Below are 20,324 nucleotides of genomic sequence, written 5' to 3' on the forward strand. Positions count from 1 at the left end.
ATAAGTTATGCATAGATAATACAATGTGAGCCTAGAATATAATATAGGTAATAAAATATTATAACAATCGTACTTTATAGAAACTTGTTTATAAAACAACACACAAAACAAATTATAATAATGAAGTAAGTAATCAATATAATATTATCATTTAGTGTCTTTTTTTTGCTGTAGGTATAAGCCATATAAATTCATTCTCCAATGAAATAAAAAATTAATAAAAAACTTCAACGTCCACGGAAATGAAAATATGTGTGTGTAAATATATCAAGGTGTATAACATGTTGCCTATGACATAGCATTCAAGGCTTATAAAATAAATTAATAATTAAAAATATGAAAAGTGTTCAAATAATTTTTGTTACGGTCCTATTTTGGACTGTTGGAATATATATTAATATTTTTTAAGATCATATGAGTAATGTTTACAAGAAAATTAATAAAAATAAAAAAAAATAAACAAATTTTAAGTGTTATGACTTTTTCAAATTTCTAATGAAAACATATTTCATTGCTGTATGATACAAAAATAACTTTTAAAATACATCGCTACATACAAGAAATTTGGAACAGATCTTTACCAAACGGTGCTAAAACTAATAAAATAATAGTGCTTATTTTGATGCTTAACCATAGTTAAAATTAAATATTCAGACAAACCAATGATGATCATCACAGTAGGTTTCATAATATTGCCATTGGAATAGTCATAGTTCCGATTTTTATTTATTTCAGATTTCAAAAATTCTTCAATTCTCAAAATAAAATTCTTCCGTGGTATATGACGTAAATTATTAAATAAATATTAATCTATTCAAACCTGCTATTTAAACAACAATAGAATTTAAATTTTTAACAAACAAATAAATAAATGAGATTAATTTCATTAATTTCATTAAATTTGTTATTAATTATTGAATAATTATGACATTAAAAAATATTATGTAACATTACTTTTAAATCTTATTTTCTAATTTCAGAATAAACAATTACAATAATTTGTATATAGTATTTTATACATTCAAATAAATTCAAAAATTAAACTTAAATATCCATAACAATAAGTAATCTATAATTTTATTATATTTTCTTAAATGTGATATCATTTTTATATTTAAATGAAACGAATACAATAGAAACTGTAATAAAAATTTTATATGATATTTTTTATATGTAAATATAAACTATTTATGATTAATTATTTATTATGATAACAATTATTCAATATTTGTTTGACGTTTTAGGTACATTATAAAATATGTATTTGGTTAATACCAAATATCCAATACTTCTGATAGAGTATCGAAACTTCCCTTATTATTATTATGAACAGAAATTCAAGGAAAAAATATAGGTACCTTAATTAGGTATGTTTACCGTGTTTCTTACTAACTTTTGTATTGCTTTTCTTCGTTGAATTTTGGGTAGTATTCAGTGTGGTTACTGTAAACTCTATGTCTTTCGTGCTTTTGTGAGCTACAAATATACAAATAAATTAAACACTGCGTTTAAAAAAAAATTGTATAACTCACTAAAAAATTCTTCGACAGGAATTTCAATTTTGTCGTGGTCAATCCACGTCAAGCCCATTTCAACTTTTTCTGCTAAATCTTTCCAGTGCTTTCGATTTTCTAGTGTACCTTCGTACAATGGCGTGATCCACGGGAAAGTGTCACATAATACCTACAAATAAATTTGAAAATTTAGCATATTAAATAATATCAAACTTGTTGAATTCAATATCATTACTTTGTACAGCGGCAAACAAATTACATCAATGAATTCAACTTGCATCTGCGGGAGTTCGTCTTTTTTTTCTCTATCCATCATAGCCTATCAAAGATTGTTGACGTTAAAATGTATATCTTATATTTTATCCTACATAATTGTTACGTTTACCATCGGTTGTTGGTTAAGTTGTAACTTTTCCAAATCGCCTTGGTCAAAAAATTCGTCGGCCACGAGCTTAGCCATTTTATGTTGAACTTCCCAAGGCTTTGCTATAGCGCTCACGTCGCAAGCAGTCATCAAAATACCACACAATACTAAAAAAACAATACAAATATTACAGGCATTTAAATTTGCCATCATAAGTTGCGTAGGTATGAGCTACAAATCGAGTAAATAACAACAACACAATTTTAAAACCTATGCATGATAAATTCCAATGTTGACTCAATTGTCAAATAAGAAATTTGTATTTTAGTATAAAAATAAAGTTCTTAAGAAATCCACTCACGAGCTTTTTTTTCTTCACTTTGCCAATCAAATTCACCGTTTTCAACGACCTCCATAAATCTGTTTTTCTTTTTGAAATACATGGCAAGGTCTGTAGACAGAATCGAGTTCTCCACCAATTTCATAACACATCGATAATCTTCCGGTGACAGCGCTTGGAATATGTTATTGCCGTCGCTGTTTAGAATCATTACGCATTGATCGAAGTGATGGTGTTCCATTGTACTGGTTGTATAAAGAATTGCTAAAGGTGATTCGGTCTTCGTCTGGAAAGCATTGTTCGTGCCCCGGTGGTCGAGATCGTGACACAAACATGCCACCAGCAATCCCAAAATCTAACAATTTAATTCAACCAGAGGCATAACTACCATGATATTAATTATTAATTTATAATAATCATCAGGCGTAAACCCTTACTTAGAAACTAAAACTATAAATAAAAATAATAACACGATCGTGATAGTTTTAGAAAATTATATTTAAGCATTATGCTTTAAATATAAAAAAATAGTGTTAAGGATAGTGGAGATTATTTTGTCATTTGAAAAAACTCTTAAAAATAATAAATTAATTCCACAGTTCGTAATAAATTTTGGTATAAAGAAAAAAAATTAAATTACAAGTAATTCTAATAGAGATTCTAAATCCAATTAAAATTAAAATTTTTGGACATCTGATATAGCTGTTTAAAATATCATTGACAAACAAATATTCATCAGATCATGTTTGATCGAATGAAAATCTAACCTTATAAATCCCTGAATCAAAAGAAAAGAATCTCTAAAGATTTAATTCAGTCGATGACATAAGAAATTTTTTTAGAAATTTATGTTGGTTATTGTCAAAATCATTTAAATAAGTTGAATGATTACCAAATCAAGTTAATGAGTCTAATTCTAAATTATATATATTAACGGAAGCAGTATATAATTTTTTTTATACACAAAGCATTTTTAAGGTTCTTAGTATTTTTGCTGTTAAAACCCAATATATCTTATATGCTTTATTTATAATTATTTTACAAATTATTCTGTAGGACAAATCAGATTCAAAGCAAATATCTAGATCGACTAGATTTATGATGAAATAATATCTTTCTATAGAAGATAATATAAGATATTATAATATGATATGATTTGTCTAAGAAAAATAAATGCATCTTTTTTAATTTTTTATCTTTTTTTTTTTTTTGCTTGCGTACAAAACACAGTCATCACAACTGACTCGTTCGATGCTTTTCACCGGGGTTCTTCCATTGGTCACTGAGTTTGTCGTCAAGTGAATACTTATTTTGGAGCTAGGTTAAGATTACTGTGTACTTACAATGTACACAAACCTGCTGCACCACAACCAATTACCACGAATCAGGCAGAAAGAGGAACTAAACAGCCAGTTGAGTCAATTACAACAAATATAACATTATAGGAGACATGAGATGATTTAGATTATCGATTCATTTGGGATATCATTCGCGTGACTAAGAGATGCCACATGCGCGCATCGAACACGCGTCTTGTAAGTACCAAAGACAGAAAATAAATATTAGATTTGAAAATGTATTTAATTTAATCTACCTACCTATCAATAATCACTCTAAAAGTGTACAACTAAGAACTTAAAATATATAAATGTTTGTAAGCATACAGACGAATCCTGATAGTAACGAAAAACAGGCACTCTTTGCTAGCACTATATTTTTTATTTACTTATCTATTAATGATACACATAAGTACATAACAATAGTACAGAGGATAACTTGGCAAGTCGTATCGGTCCAATAACCGTATTATTAATATTAACGATGAGATATTTAATTGTTCCGTTACAGTATCGGTTTCCAGGGATGATAAAATAAGTTATATTACACAATTTTACCGTTATATCGGTAAACGCTTACTTCCAAGTCACTCATGAACCTTTCCATCTTTCCGGTTTTCAGCATGGCAAACATAGTCTGTGCCACGTTTAGCGCGTGTCTCCAGTTATGATATTTTACTGGTCGATAGTTTTTTCTCACACTCAAAACCCATTTACAAAGGACCTGGAAAGATAATACAAGAAATACAAAACAATAATTATAAAATATTGGATAGTACGCATGGTCGATATGAATTAGGTATTGTAAGTCAAATATAGGGTTTTGAAACACGATATTTTTCGATTCATCATCGTTTCACCGGACAGAATATTATTATTACTAAATAATATTATGTTAATTAAACTATTAGTGTAATATTCTGTAATAATATTTGGTAATTATATTATAAGTATAATACTAATGATATTATATTGTATAATTAGCGTAATGATGCATGTGTTTTGAGTTAGAACTTCTGACTGGCGGATTAATATTATACTATAATTTGCTATACTTACGTGATATGGAATTTGGAATTTTTGCACTAGATTGCACTGCAGGAACATACGTATGGTCGCTTTACATGTATCGTCGTCTGACAAATCGAAGTCTATGAATTTAAAACTGAAATAAAATATAATAAAATATCAATAACAATAATATCTCGATTGAAGTATAAATTTTAAATTACATTGTAAAAATATTATATACATATATTTAACTATACTATCTAGGTATTCACTGTTCAGATATTACTGATATACTGTTCAGATAATAATTATTATAATGGTACCTATTCATAATAAAATGTATTTATTTACATTTTATTATAATGTTTACGATAGTTAATTTAGCTTATATTTTGAATTTGAATTTTTAACATTTAAAATATACATTAACATAAGACTGTTTTAAATTGACACATTTATGTGCTTTAATATGATGTATAATAAACTACAAAGTATAGTTTACGAATTATCTCGATTTTGATTATTTATGAATATTAAATTTGAAATGCATACACATATAAAAACAATTATGAGTAGGTACCCATGTGTTTTCGATATTTTTTAATTGTTAAGTATTATAGGAAAAGTTAGTGAGATATCTTTTAATATATTTACAAACTTTTTAAATCACAAATAAATATCACATAGGTAACATATAAGTCAAATAATAAGAAATAATAAGTAACTGAATAATTCCAAAGACTCAAAATATATTTTTTAATTTTCTAGTGTCTAGAAAATGCTTTTGCTTAAATAGTTCATGACAATGTCAAGTAGACTTTTAACGATTATTATAGAATTCGAATTATATCAAAATAACGAAATCAATTATGTCAAAAACAGATAATCTTAATTTTCCGTATTTTTTTGTCTGTTGTTCCAGATGATGTAATAAAGTTCCAACAGGGAATCGTAACTTTTGACACCCTTACCCTCCCAAGTATCAACTAGATCCAATTTGTCCACCCTCAAAGTTCCTTTGTTCCAATTTAACCATTCTTCTGTCCCTGTAAGAGGTGTGTCAGAGACACTGCAAAGGAACACATTATTTTAAACTCTGTACATTCATCACTCCGCTCAGGATAAATGTTCAACATTAATATTGATAGTGATTAATACTTGAGTAAATAACTGTTGTTTTAATACTGATATATATATATATGGGTAAGTAGGTAACGGATGTTATTATCCGTTGGTTTTGTCCAATCAATCGATTTAATTAGTTAGAAATAAACAGACTAGATAGGCAGATAAGTACCTATATAAGTTGTACGTCTCGGCCGAAGGAATTTTGTCTTGCGCTAATTTGATGGTATCGTCTACGGACGCGGTCGCGTGGTACGACAAACATTCGAGCGCCACTTTTTGTTTGGCCATTAGTTTGCCTGAAACACGAACACAATACAGTGAAACGATCAAGTCACGGAAGTGGCGTATCTAGGATTTTATTTGAGGGAGATTTCACCGAAATACTAATCATTTAATATAATATTGGTATCATTATGGTTAGGTCACAACGTGTATCACATAAATATTTTTGTATACTTAGTTACAAAATAATTAAAATATAAAACGTGCTAATAAGGGGGTGTCATTCCACCCCCACCAAACACCAATTCCCTCACATACGTCACTGATCCACGGTAATAAGCCAACGATACTCACATGCGCTTTCATACATCTGAGTGTTGTGAATGCCCAGACCGCAGAATATGGCAAAAGCCTCGAACGTCGCCACGTCACAGTCGGTAAACGGAAATCCGGTTTCCTGTACATACGAAATCAAACCACACGATATCATTACTATTATATACAGGCATTTAATATATCACTTAAGACGCTGTCGTTACAAAAAAAAAAAAAAACGAATGAATTTATATCGTTTCCATACGTCATCGTTAATCTCCGTTCATGTGATTTACACCATATTATTGTGTTAACAATTCTGAAAATATTGAACTATAAGAATAATGATATATCACTAACCATCGTTCTTCGGTAGGTATATCTAAGATATATTGCGCAGATCATACGCTGAATGCTATTCTACCAAAAATGCTACTGTTATTTTTATATTTTCAAATTTAGAAAATGCAAGCCAGTGTTTAGGTTTCGTCTAAAGTTATTAAATTTCTAAAATTCTTGACTTTGGGTTTTGTACTGCTGTCAAATTTATAAAGTGCAGGAAAACATAATTATTTAATGTATCCCATTCGAATATTTTTTTTTAACTCTATCATTTTATTGTTTTTATTTTTAAAATATTACAACTGATTAAATAGTATTCGTATAAATTGTAATTTCTAATGAAAGCTCACGCTTGATCAGATTATAAATACTTATCTCGTTTGATTATCTCTATTAAAATCGTATAGTGGTCTTAGGTATTTCGTATAATAATATGTAAGACGTGTTGTAAAAATAGATAAATGACGGAGACAATATTGTTCCTTGCACCTATATAGTTAATAGTTAGAAAATTACGATTTATTGAATATTATAATATTTTCGGTACAAACTAAGCGCGCGCGCACACACACCTTATTTATCAACTGTGCAACTCCGATCACGTCCTTTTTGCCGTTCAATATCGGCATGCACAGAATGGACTTGATGGGAACTTGATCCGTACATCCGTCGTCGCTCTCCATGCTCGGTTGTCGGCTTAACGAAGCGGCCCACACTTGCACGTCCGCTATGTTCAATAACTGTGGGCGCCAAAGCGCTCGGGATTAGGTACAATACGCAATCATTACCTAGGTTATGGTATCTATGACGTGTCGTGCTACCCGAATAAATCGCGTTACCTGTGTAGAGCTGGCCACTTCTTGCGCTATCTGAAGTAGTTTGGACGGCTTGACGTTCTTATTGATTTTCTTCACACCGAGTTCCGAACCCAATTCAAAAACCGTGGTGAAATTGATGTCCTGAAAAATATCGATCGTTAAAACAATTTGCACAGGCATAGGAAGAGGTGGCAATATTATTTCAATCGACAGTGTTGTATAAGACAACACCAATAGCAACTGTGTACGTACATAATAGATCTTAATATTGAATTATTTTTATCATAATAGTTCGGTGTGGCGATAATATTACTAACCTTTTGCTGTTCTTGAGTGACGGCAACCTCTTCGGCCAACGTGTCGGTGCTCTATAAAATACAAGTGAAACACATCAAATCGCATTCAAATTTCAAAGTGAATAATGAGTATGGTTACTCTTATTGTGTGTTTATTTATATATATATTTTTTTTCGTGGTCTTATTACGTTTTTGGTGGACGCTTTTTTTTCCAGCGAATAATTCCCTGGCTTGGCTCCAAAGTGTTCCAAATGGCTCTATAAAGGAATGAAATAAACTGTACACATACAACTGCACACACGCACACACACACATATGAATTGAAAAATAACGTTGCCAAAAAAAAAAATCATACCGCTTCTTCGCATTCCAAGTCCAGCAGGAAGACGACGCAACGTTCGCATTTGATCAGATCTCTGGCCTGGGTCATGATCTTCGATACTAGACAATCAAGATTGTTCTGTTCTTCGAATATGCTTCTAGCCAAACTGAGTAACATCTAGAAAAGTCGTACGAATACATCACAAATAGTTAAAATATTGTCGAACATCAATTACCTATACATACTTAGCAATAGTGACCAAAATATTGGAATAAAATACATTTTTTTTAACCCATATAATATTACAATACATTTAATGATAATTATTATTACATATTAATACTCGCAATTTAAAACGGAAAAATGTAGGTATGATATGAAGAATTAGTTTTTATTAATAAAATAACTAAGTAATCAAATTATTCCCATGAAATAATGGCATTGAACACTAAGGCTAAAAGTTTATAACACCAAACTATTGAAATCACTTCAATGTCGGAAGATTTATAAGAAAATTTCTCCGTGGTAGTTGAAACGCTTTACAAAACTTTACATACATTATGAAGTGATGTTAAGAAATTAAATTGTTTAGCTTATGCAAAATCAATACACAAATAACAATTAATTTAATTATCACAATAATATAAGTTATGCATAATAATGGGTCTGATATGTTTGCCCGACAATACTTTTACCCGACACTACCTTTACCCGACAACTACATTTACCCGACAATACATTTGCCCGACAATATATTTTACATATTTTTACTGTACGTAATACTAATATACAATCCATATTATTATTATTATTTATTAATATACAATAATTAAAAAAAACCAAAATCAGACGTATATTTTATCATGCGGATGATGTCGTTCTATGCGTGAAAAAGTAAGATAAGTAAAATGATATTGCGTTTTCGGTCACGAACTATAATGCTATTCACGATAAGATTTTAATTGCCAAATAAACCGATAGGCGATACTGCGATAGACAAATAAAATTACCGTAGGTTTTTAATGCGACATTTGATAGTTCAGTTCCTACAGTACAGTTATAGCCGTTATAGGTACACATTTAGTACGTAAAGTATTAGTATTTAGTAAAAATATTATAATTTTGATTTTATCCAGTTTGATTTTATTTCAATTATTTTTTTAAATATAAATCGGAAAATGGCACAGATTTGTGAAACTGTTTTATCAAATAGAGGTGGTATAAAACTTGTTGTCGATGGTTATATAATGACAAAAGACAAAAATAGAGATGATTTATATTATTGGTGCTGCGAAAAGAGAAAAACTCTCCATTGTGGTGGTTATGCTTGTACCATTTTAATTAATGGACAACATAACTTAAGAAATAAAAAAGAGCACAACCATAGCCCCGATGCTACTAGAAAAGATATTATCACGGCTGTTCATAATTTGAAACGAAAGGCTTGTGAGACTAATGACACGCCTGCACAAATAATACAAGTTGAAACCAATGCTGTTTCTAGTCTAAGTCAACCATCGTTACCGAATAATCATGCTTTACGTCAAATTATAAAAAGAGTACGCAGAAAAGATTTACCGATCCAACCAACTTCTATTGACAATATAGATGTGCCATTACCCCTTAGAACTATTAATGGACAAATTTTCCTAGCAAAAGACGCAACCTTTGACAATGAGAGAATACTTTTGTTTACAACTAAATCTAACGTTGAACATTTGAAAAAAAGTTCATATTGGATCATGGACGGTACTTTTAAAACTGTTCCGACACTTTTTCGACAATTATATACAATCCATGCTTTAGTAGGAACAGGAGAAAATGCAAAAGTATTGCCTCTCGTGTATGCTTTAATGACTAGTAAAACAGAAGAATGTTATACTCGCCTTTTTGAAAATTTAAATGATTTTGCAGCCGAAAATGAATTAGATTTAAACCCTCAATTTATTTTAACTGATTTTGAGCAAGCGGCTATAAATGCTTCAAAACGTGAATATCCTGACTCTAATTGTATAGGTTGTCTTTTTCATTTAGGGCAAAGTGTATGGCGTCAAATTCAAGCAAATTCTCCTAGTAAAAAATATGGAGAAGATGAAGAATTTAGTTTGAAACTACGTCAAATTATTGCTCTTGCTTTTCTTCCACCCACCGAAATACCAGGTGCATCCGATGAACTGAAATCTACTATTCCCGAAGAAGCTTCTGAAATAGTGCAGTGGTTTGAAAATAATTATGTGCATGGTAGAATTAGAAGGGTAATGAGAGGAGGTAATGTAAGTCGCACAGCTCCTTTATTTCCACCAAAATTTTGGTCCGTGTTTGAGCGAATGGAATTAGGAATTCCTAGAACTCAAAATCGAGTAGAAGGTTGGCACAGACGTTTTGAAACTATAGTTGGAAAATGTCATGTTGGTATTTACACAATTATTGATGAAATTAAAAAAGAGCAAATTCAAATTGAACGGAGAACCGAAGATATAATTCGTGGAAGGGCACATACTCCAACTCGAAGAGAATACGCTGAAAGAGAAAAACGTATTAGTATAATTATAAATGACAGAGGAAATCGATCAAATTTATCATTTCTAAGGGGAATCGCTCATAACATTAAATTGTAAAAAGTACCTATAATGTTATATTATTAGTTGTATAATTTTAAATGTAAGATTAATTTGTAAATAACATGGTGTAATATAATATTTTATTGAAATTTATTTATTTATAATATAATTTGATATTGTCGGGCAAATGTAATGTCGGGCAAATGTATTGTCGGGAAAATGGTGTCGGGCAATTAAGATGTCGGGCAACTGAATGTCGGGAAAAAGTACTGATCCCATAATAATTTATTCATTTTGAAACACGTATTTTACACAATTTATAAATCACAGACTTGGAATGGATTTAAAATAAACCTTTCTGCTTATTCAAGATTTATAAAAATATTTCTAGCTCAATAATTATATTTACCATTCATTTATTTATTGGTTTTGTTAAAATTCATTAATCAATTATATTTATTATTCTTACCACTAATAATCGAAATCGTAGATTTATTTTAGATTATTGATTGTTATGTAAAATTGTATACATTTGTATTCAGATATTATCCAAACTCCAAGTGTTAAACTAATATTATTCATATATACATATATAATATATATAAATATTATTATTTTTTTTATATCGTTAAATGTAGGTTTCTAAAAAGATAAAATTTCAATTACTATAAATTTTTAATTTATGGAAATTAAAATAATAATAAGAAAATGGGTTTTTGAATACTTACATGTTATATAAAGAAATGAATTCAAATTAAATATTAGAAGATGAAAAAAATATTCATTCGAGCAGAGAATATTTTAAAGAACTAAATTAATGTATATTTCGTTATATATTATGGAAAAATATATGAATTGGATTTGAAAAAAGCAATAATCCAAAAATGTCTAGCGCAATTTATTTTACTATGATGTATCCTTTAAAAATGCATCGACCTGGTAAATTTTCTACATTTATATTATAATATTTTAAATTAAAATATCATTACCTACGAAACTATCAGTGAAAAGCAATTGTTCATTTTGGTTTAAATTGAAATAAAAATATTATGTAAAATACAAAATGCGACGAGAAATTGTTTCGTTTTCAAAGGATAAACGCCGTGCGCCGTGGGCTATGAGACTAAAGCAGTTACTATTATATAATCGTGTGAAAGAAATAATATTTTCGAGGAATTTTTTGTTATTAAGGTACTTAAAACATAGAATATTAAGTAATTTTATTTTTTAGCCACATAATATCGATTTAGTAAACATTTAGAATTATATATATGTATAATGGTAAGAAATGTATTTCTGTATTTGTGCTAAAATACTAGTAATACTACAGTCGGCTATCGGTAACTCAAAATTTTCGATATCTTGAATAATTAAAATTCCCTTTCAAATAATAAAAACACTAACTGTCTTATCCAAATTTGTACTGCACACAATTTAACTTCGACTTTTAATGATATTAAAGTGCAGTTTTACCTCCTAATACTACATCTATATTACAACCATTAGACCAAAGCATGATGAATAATTTTAAAAATATTTTACCGGAAAGAAATGGTAAAAAATATTGTATCGGCTATAAATGATACCAATCAAATTGTAAAAAACTTATTGGATGCTATACGGCTATGCGATAAAACATGGCGACACGTAAAAAAAGAAACAATCGTAAACTGTTTTACAAAATCGGGTTTTAGAACTTCGACGGAAAATATTCCTTATGAACCCTTTTCTGATGATAATAACGATGAATGGGATCAATTAACTGAGAAAAAATTTTTTTTCCCTCTTGAACTTCGAGTTACCGAGAGTCGACTGTATTCTAAACTATTTTTAAGGACCTATTGACAAAAAATTAAAGTACATTACATTACATTATTTTTAGTATATTTTCGTATAACAAAATAGTTATATGAGTATCTAGTATATTATGACTAAGCAAGGCATTGTGATTATTTTGTACAAAATTAATATTACTCCTCACTTCAGTTACATAATCTTATGCATTTTTCTTGAAAAATTTCAAAACATTGATTTTTTTAAATATTAGATTAAACACTAAAACTATTTTCAAAAAATCCTAATAGTTGTCAGTTATTGAATTTATAATTGATTGTAAGTTAAATTATTTCAGCCAATTTATATTGAAAATATAAATATTTTAAAATTTTTTCTCTAATTTGTTTTATGCATTTTTTAGAGCGATATCACCGATTTTTAATTTCACACTTCAATGCGGAATAGGTCTTTTTTACCAATACTTATGTACCGTCGATTAATATCTATAATAACCGATTTAGTATTTGTATATTATAATATATAAGGTATGATATTTTTAAAATTTAAAATCGTAGGGCGCATAATATTTGTGGTCATAGAGTGGAAAAAAACGTAAAAAAATGTTTCATTTGTTCTGTCAATTTTAAGTGTTCAACACTGTTCAAGTATACTCGACGTATAAGTTAATAGTTTATTTAAATATCGATAAAATATAAAACCCGAAAATATGTTTTGTTATTACAATTCTTCATCATTCACAATATTCTATAAATACTGTCGCTGCAGTAGCGTGCGATATGCATCAACCTGTATTTTATGTTGTAGAAAACTAGAGAATATATCACTTACTTGATTTCTCTGAAATTCCTGTATAGACTTTTCGAACAGTTGAGCATTTTGTATTCCGATTGCACAGAACGTCAGGTACCTTTGGAATATCTGCACACGCAAACGAGAGTCATTAGATACAAGCTGAGACGTTGGTGTTGTTAGTTTTTTATTTTTATTTTATTAAAAGAGAAAGACCAGCCGTGACGGGTACATGTATCAAACAGGCGCACAAAACAATAATTCCATGATAATTATGATGGTTTAATATGAAATAATTAATATTAATATTGTCAATCAAGTCGACCGGACTCAGTCATACAGGTTGTATAGGTAGTAATCATCCGTGGGCGTAGAAGAGAGCTTTTCCTGTACACTACACCTGTATAAATTTTAAATAGGCACTTATACGTTTGTAGCTTGTTCATTAGTCGTTCGAATTTCTATTTTTATAATAAAATAATATCGAGATTCCATGGAAAATAATTTGCATTGCTAGGAATAAACAAGAGATTAAAAAATGTATGATGCCACTAAAAAAAAAAAAAAAATGATTATTTCAAAAACGTTCAAATGTTTCGTGAAAATTAGTGATAATCTTTAAAACAATCACAGTACAATTTATATCTAGGTGTATATAAGTAGTATACATAATAATATTATTATATTAAAATTGGACGTGAATTATTTTAACTAGATATTATATTGCAGCTTATTATTATTATTTTTTTTTATTGATACGGCTTCAACATTAAAGTCATTAGCCGGGAACAAAACATGTTTACAAGTTATTTACAGTCATCTTATTGCTTATTATTGCTATTACAATTATGACAAATACTATTAATCGAGTCGTACAACATTGCAATGACAACAATAACATCGACCACAATAAGAACACGCCTAATTTAATATTATAATATTATACCGTTGTATTGACGACTGTCCGTCGTCGTTTGTATTCAATTATTATAATAATATTAGACACTTTTAAATGTATTATTATTGAACTTGCCTCGACGTCGTGTTCGGTAAATGAGTGACTGCCGTCGGTCTTATTGATTATCTGAGCCACTCCGATCACGTCGTTGTCGTAGTTGCAGATCGGCACGCACAATATCAAATTGGTCGTGTAGCCCGTCATGTGATCGATTTCCCGGTTAAACCGCGGGTCCTGCACAAACACGAATAATAATTACTATCGTCGTGTAAGTACCTATATAATATTCATATAAAATAAGTCATGGGCGATATGGTCATAAAAAGTACGTAGACCGCACACGCGTATATATATATATATTACATATGTCACGTGTACAAAGCGATTCACCGAACGACCAGCACAACCCCGTCGGTGTTCTATTATGTACATAGGTTGTCATCTATTGAAATTTTGATTTTTCAATTGGGTTTTCACAATAATATATTTTTTTTAACGTTTAAAAAAAACAAGTTTGTACGCCACACTCTTCGTATAACTCAAGTAACTCTTCATACTCCTCACGCGCGACACAAAATAATCCGAGCGTCTACTTGCAAATATTAAAATATGTGGCAGACTTAACAATTCCAAAACCCCTCATAAATGTAAAATATAAACGCACAGCAATGCGTTGGACGATATACAATGTGAACGAGCAAAAAAGGTGAATTATCCGGTATAGTTCTGTATATATTTCAGTTGGTTTTTTTGTAGTACACATCAGATGCCATAATATTGTTTTGAATGCTTAAAAAAAAACAAATTTGTGTCGTCACGGGATAGACTCCATTTAACATTCACACATGACGTAAAAGAATTTCAATACATTTTTTTCTTTTTCATTTATTAATTATAATTGTTTCAACAAAATGTTTGTTTTATTTCAATAAATAAAATATATAAATAATTATAACAATTATGAATCAGAATTTTAGATACAAGCGAACAATACTGGAAGATGATACAGTGTAGAGGAAGAGAACGAACAGTGAACCATCCGGGGTATAATCTATATAGGTAATATTATTATATAATATAACGTGTCCTGACTGATTCATCATCACCTAGCTAGAAGCGCAGAAGCTATATGAGTATGAAATTTAGACAGTAGTTTCATTCTATAATTTGAAAACCCCTAATAAAAAAATTTTCATAATTCAACCACTCGTGGTTAAAAGGATTAAAAATTAATGAAAATGGGAAAAATATATTTTTGCATGCATCGCTTTAAACAGTGTATTTGCACTATTTGCTATAATTATCTAAGTAGTTATTGTTAAAAATGTATCATAAAGATATTACAGATATGTTGTTTATTATATTTGTTAGTTAAAATTATTATAATAATACATTTAATGAGACCACTAATAGTTGATATGTATCGGATAAATTATATTAATGCCTATATTCAACATCTCGTCGATAACATATTATATTACATTTCGATTTTCAAGAAATAATCACAGCGGCGCGTGTCATTAGTGATTCTGTTTTTAGTATGTTTATCTGTTTTTGGTTGCTACTTAAACCTGTAATATAAAAACTGATAAAAAATAGTTATACCTAACAAAAACTGCACACGGATAAACATTCAGCCAGTATTAATATAATATAATAATTATATCTGTGATGCAGATATTTGTTTTCCAGAAATCTCATAATTTCGAGTAGACTTAGTTTATTAAATAAACTGAACACGACCAAATAAAATACATGCTTACGCTATATATTTTAATATTAACTGTATATTTATGTTTATTATATATTATATCGAACTCGACATTTTTGATATACCTAACCAAAAAAATATTATATGATCAATTCGTACTTCTCAATATAATGCATTATGTAATATAATGTACATACATCACCGTGGACAAAATAATACAAAATATTCAACTCGGAATAGTATTATTACGATTGCGTGACGGCGTGCTATATTATATAGCTGGAACGTGTGAAACGTGAGTTTAAAGCTTTTTTCTTTAAAATGGTACACCTATACTATTATAATATGTACCGAGTACGCATAATATAATATTATCGGTTTTAACTACTATACTGTATAGTCATTATTATTATTATTATTATTGTATTTTGTGTTGTATAGACCGCTAAATAAAGGAGATTCACCTAACAGTTGTAGGCATAAGTTGTTTCGAAATCGATTCATTATCCGACATCGAAAACAAAACGAAAATATGTGTGTATGTGATTTGTATAGCTGCAGATACATTTATTATATCATTGTTTTTTCCAATAGCTTAAACGATATAATATTGTGAACGCGGTAGGTGTCTTTTAGGAGCCTACATTTTGATTTAACAAGAAAATATAATATCGGTTAATTTCGTTCTTCGGTATAGCTATGCTGTGCTAGTATAACGAATAATATCCATTTTTTCTTACAGCAAACGCATTTTTATCCGCTATAAAATTAAATACATTCATTAGGTATGCAAAATTATGAAGAAACCTAAACGGGATAAATGTCCAATTAAAATGTTTAAAAGCATCTACACTTTTTAAATTTATATGAAATTCTAGCTCGTTGAATATTTTAACATTATAACAACGTTTTGATTAGCATCCTTTAATTAAAAATATTTCACTTTCAAAAACAGAGAAACATGTTAGGGCTGTGGTATGATGATAAATTAAGTATAAATACGTCGAAATTTGAATTATAAGGCTTAAATTTCCAAAACTTTGCTTGCAACTTTTTACTAATTTGGAAAAATTATAATAGCGCCTTCAGTTTCTAAAAATATGATAATATTTGAATTTACTTTTTTTTTTAAATAAGAATTCGCAATAAACTTAAGCCATATTATAAATTAATTAAAATATAAGCACAATAAGCAGAGTTTATGTTTTAATTATACTCGTAATTATAATAGTCCATATAGAATGCTTCCAATACGTAGATGATCGCTAACACTCTAGATGAACACTACTAAGACCTGACGCGGGCACAACCACACCAATTCTTATGTTCTTAAATAAAACCAAATCGTATAATCTAATTTAACAAATAATAATAATAATATTCTTTTAATCATCAAACAAAATATTATATGATACAAATTAAACACATTATGTTCAAAATTTTATAACAAGGATAATAACATAATATGGTTATTTGTTTTTGAATAACAGCAAAGTAGAGAAATTGGTTTTGTTAAAAAATGGTTTAAAATTTCAGATTTCCGATAAGTTTGTTTGGTTTTCATTGATTGTTTTTTAAGCTAATGACATTAAATATATCAAATTCGCTCTACCAGAAATCATCTTCGAAGTTTAAGATTAAATATTTTTACTGGTCCAAGTTGTGTAGATGACAAACAAACAAACAAAAAAAAAAATAGTTAAAACACTGTTTAAATGATCGCTTTGTTGTTCGGTGTACTTATGACGTGGTTCAGACTGATTTGTAATGGATACGTTTAAAAAAAAAACTTCAACGATAAATCATTTTGAATGCGATGAAAAACGATTCGTGAAGACAGTCTAACTGTTTGGTAACTTACTAGGTTACCAAATAATTATTTTAATAATAATACTAACATCCTAGCAATTATTAATTTTCGTGTTTTTTTTTTTTTTGCAATTTCCGAAAAATATAAAGGATTTTTACCTTTGATCTCTCAAAGTACAGAATAAATCCAATTTTCTACCTGCAGAAACCGTCCTGAACGTGGAAAATCAAAGCATTTTTTACACTATAAAAATAATGTTTAGATACAAAAATCATACAAATACATATCAATGTAAAATCAATACATTTCTGCTCAGAATCTAAAATAACTGTTAGAATATTTTGATAGTATTATTTGTATATATGTATTATAATTTATAACATTGTTTATTTTGCTCAAACGATTCATTAATAAATATTTTAATACGAAAATGCTAAACATTAATATGAGAATGAAACGCTGACCCTGCAAAACGTGCTACTGTCAAACAGCTGAAAAATTCACTAAACACTTTTTACAATACAATGTGAGTGTACAATATATGCGTCGAAACGTGTACGATAATAATCTATCGGGCCAATATGTTAAATCAAACTCGAAATAATTAAATATATAATATATAGTTACTAAACAATATGATGTGTTCCAGATGCACGCGTGTAGTAGATTTACTCAGAACTTCTGAGTCAGAAGTAACCCCGTATACGTCATCGTATGTATATATTATGCAAATTACCAAAAATAATCAGAAAAACTGGAAATAAGTAATTTTTTTTCTTGAAAAATCGATGAAGAGAGGTGCAAAAAAAGCACTTTTATATTTCATAATTGAACGTGTTGTAACATGGCATACACTTCCATAGTACTCTGCTACATTTTAAGTCGATCCATAAAAATAAGCAAATGCTCCAAGTCCCGATCCCTGTTAACATATATAATAATATATAATATGTTCAAACAATTTATTTTGAAAATTTTCGTATTGCTGTGTGTATTTCATGTGCACGTCACCGCACTCGGTCATATCCAGAAAGTTTGTTTACTTTGTAGACGTGAACTTCCACGTAAGTGTGCCAGTGGCATTGGAGGCGTTCCGTCCTATTGATTATACCATAATAATAGTGCCGTTTGTAAAATATTATTTACTTAGAATCGAGGTTTCTAACACACGCTAAGCATAAAGGCGCATTAATTAAAAAAATTATCAATTTAATAGTTTAAACACTACACGCCGTGATTATACTATGCAGTATAATATGCACAAACAGTCGTCAACCTTATTTTTAAACTTGCCGACGGTTTTATACCAATAGTTATTTCTTTGGTAGTTAAACAAATGTGGATTATATAGTTACATTACGTAAATATTCGATTTAGATCTACCAACAAATTCCAACTCTTAATGTTTATTTTCCGTTCAGTCGATTTTGTTTAACAAAAGGTTACACGCTTGTGGCGTATATTGTTTTGTCTCCGTCTTATATTACTATATTGCTCATAAAATTGCAAATTTGTGTCTAACAAAATCTGCTTTGTGTCGTTAATTTTAACTTAAGGGTGGATTACTTATTACCGCATTTATAGTTAGGAATAACTTATTTATCCTATAGCCTACAACGGGACGGGGCTTCAATATTGGTAATCATTTTTTGTACCAAGCTATATGTATTTATGTTCGATCATGTTTTTACATATTTTATCAAAATCAATTAGACAATTTCCTATTTTATATGCGAATTGCATGCCTATAAACAATATAAACCTAGTTGTATAACAATTCGATTTATAATTAAAACATCAATAAAAAACCTTTGACATCACAGAAATAATATTTTTATTCTTGAAATTAATTTTAATAGGTCGATCCCTTACCCTTAAAATAAAATTAAGCAACGCATTCTCTTGAACACAAATATTTTTCGATGTTGATCGTTTGTATGATTAAGACGTAGACAACACATGTGGGTGTAAGAAAAGGATTATAAAATATATTGCAAACAGAGAACATGGAGAAAATATCAAGTTCGTATATATCGGCGTTGTATAGAATATATGACATGGCATAAAATTGTCCATGCATAAATATATTAGTCTAATCAATAATATTATAAAAATAAAACGAATATGTATGCTTTAATAATTACAGTAAAATCGTAATAAATAATAATATAAAAATATTACGATAGCTTTCAAAGTCAAGAAATACACATGCAGGATATTGAATACAGACAAATATTTTCAATATCTGTGAGACTTATTGAAATCAAACAGGATATGAAGGAAAATTACTTTTAGTAGATATATTTTATTTTATTTGTGCTTTATGCTGCGATATACACTAAACATTTCTACGTCTACAACTATTGTGTTGTATCTATTATTGTTTGACTTTTATTTTGAAATGTTCAAAAATTTAATCCTCTCTAGCTCTGTCCGCAATAATATATAGCGTTGCATTTTAGATTTTTCATTTGATGTTATACTATTATTGTATGTTTGAAAATATATCGAAAAGTTTCATAAGAGATAACTTCCGTAAAAACGTCACTTGAAAACGTTAAAGTTATTATTAATTTTACTTTGTGAGTTCGGCAACATGAAAAAGTTTTTTTTGGTTTAAGTTTTATCGTGGTAATTATTACCACATTGATTATAAATATCATGGATTGATCAATGCAATATAAAATA

The 20,324-nt window shown here is 28.9% G+C and overlaps 1 protein-coding gene across 6 annotated transcripts in view; it reads right to left on the bottom strand.

Moving 5' to 3' along the window:
- Positions 1-20,324, bottom strand: part of Pde6 (phosphodiesterase 6) — a 99,889-nt gene that overhangs the window by 4,356 nt on the left and 75,209 nt on the right. For 4 of the 6 annotated variants that reach the window (XM_015524560.2, XM_015524561.2, XM_015524559.2 and 1 more), the window contains 16 exons: positions 14,191-14,349; positions 13,197-13,286; positions 8,044-8,187; positions 7,877-7,945; positions 7,709-7,759; positions 7,413-7,532; positions 7,146-7,313; positions 6,271-6,373; positions 5,864-5,990; positions 4,615-4,720; positions 4,136-4,279; positions 2,240-2,573; positions 1,900-2,045; positions 1,750-1,833; positions 1,533-1,683; positions 1,394-1,476 (listed from right to left, as the gene is read on the bottom strand). In XM_015524560.2, coding sequence (XP_015380046.1) covers positions 1,394-1,476; positions 1,533-1,683; positions 1,750-1,833; positions 1,900-2,045; positions 2,240-2,573; positions 4,136-4,279; positions 4,615-4,720; positions 5,864-5,990; positions 6,271-6,373; positions 7,146-7,313; positions 7,413-7,532; positions 7,709-7,759; positions 7,877-7,945; positions 8,044-8,187; positions 13,197-13,286; positions 14,191-14,349 — 2,079 coding nt within the window. Of the gene's footprint in view, positions 1-1,358; positions 1,477-1,532; positions 1,684-1,749; positions 1,834-1,899; positions 2,046-2,239; positions 2,574-4,135; positions 4,280-4,614; positions 4,721-5,863; positions 5,991-6,270; positions 6,374-7,145; positions 7,314-7,412; positions 7,533-7,708; positions 7,760-7,876; positions 7,946-8,043; positions 8,188-13,196; positions 13,287-14,190; positions 14,350-20,324 lie in introns of all 6 variants that reach the window. The other 2 variants (XM_015524562.2, XM_015524563.2) reach the window with 1 other exon arrangement.

The sequence above is a fragment of the Diuraphis noxia genome, unplaced genomic scaffold, assembly GCF_037042655.1.
Source record: "Diuraphis noxia isolate RWA-SAM2 unplaced genomic scaffold, SU_Dnox_SAM2 contig0003, whole genome shotgun sequence".
In the NCBI taxonomy this organism is placed as follows: domain Eukaryota; kingdom Metazoa; phylum Arthropoda; class Insecta; order Hemiptera; family Aphididae; genus Diuraphis; species Diuraphis noxia.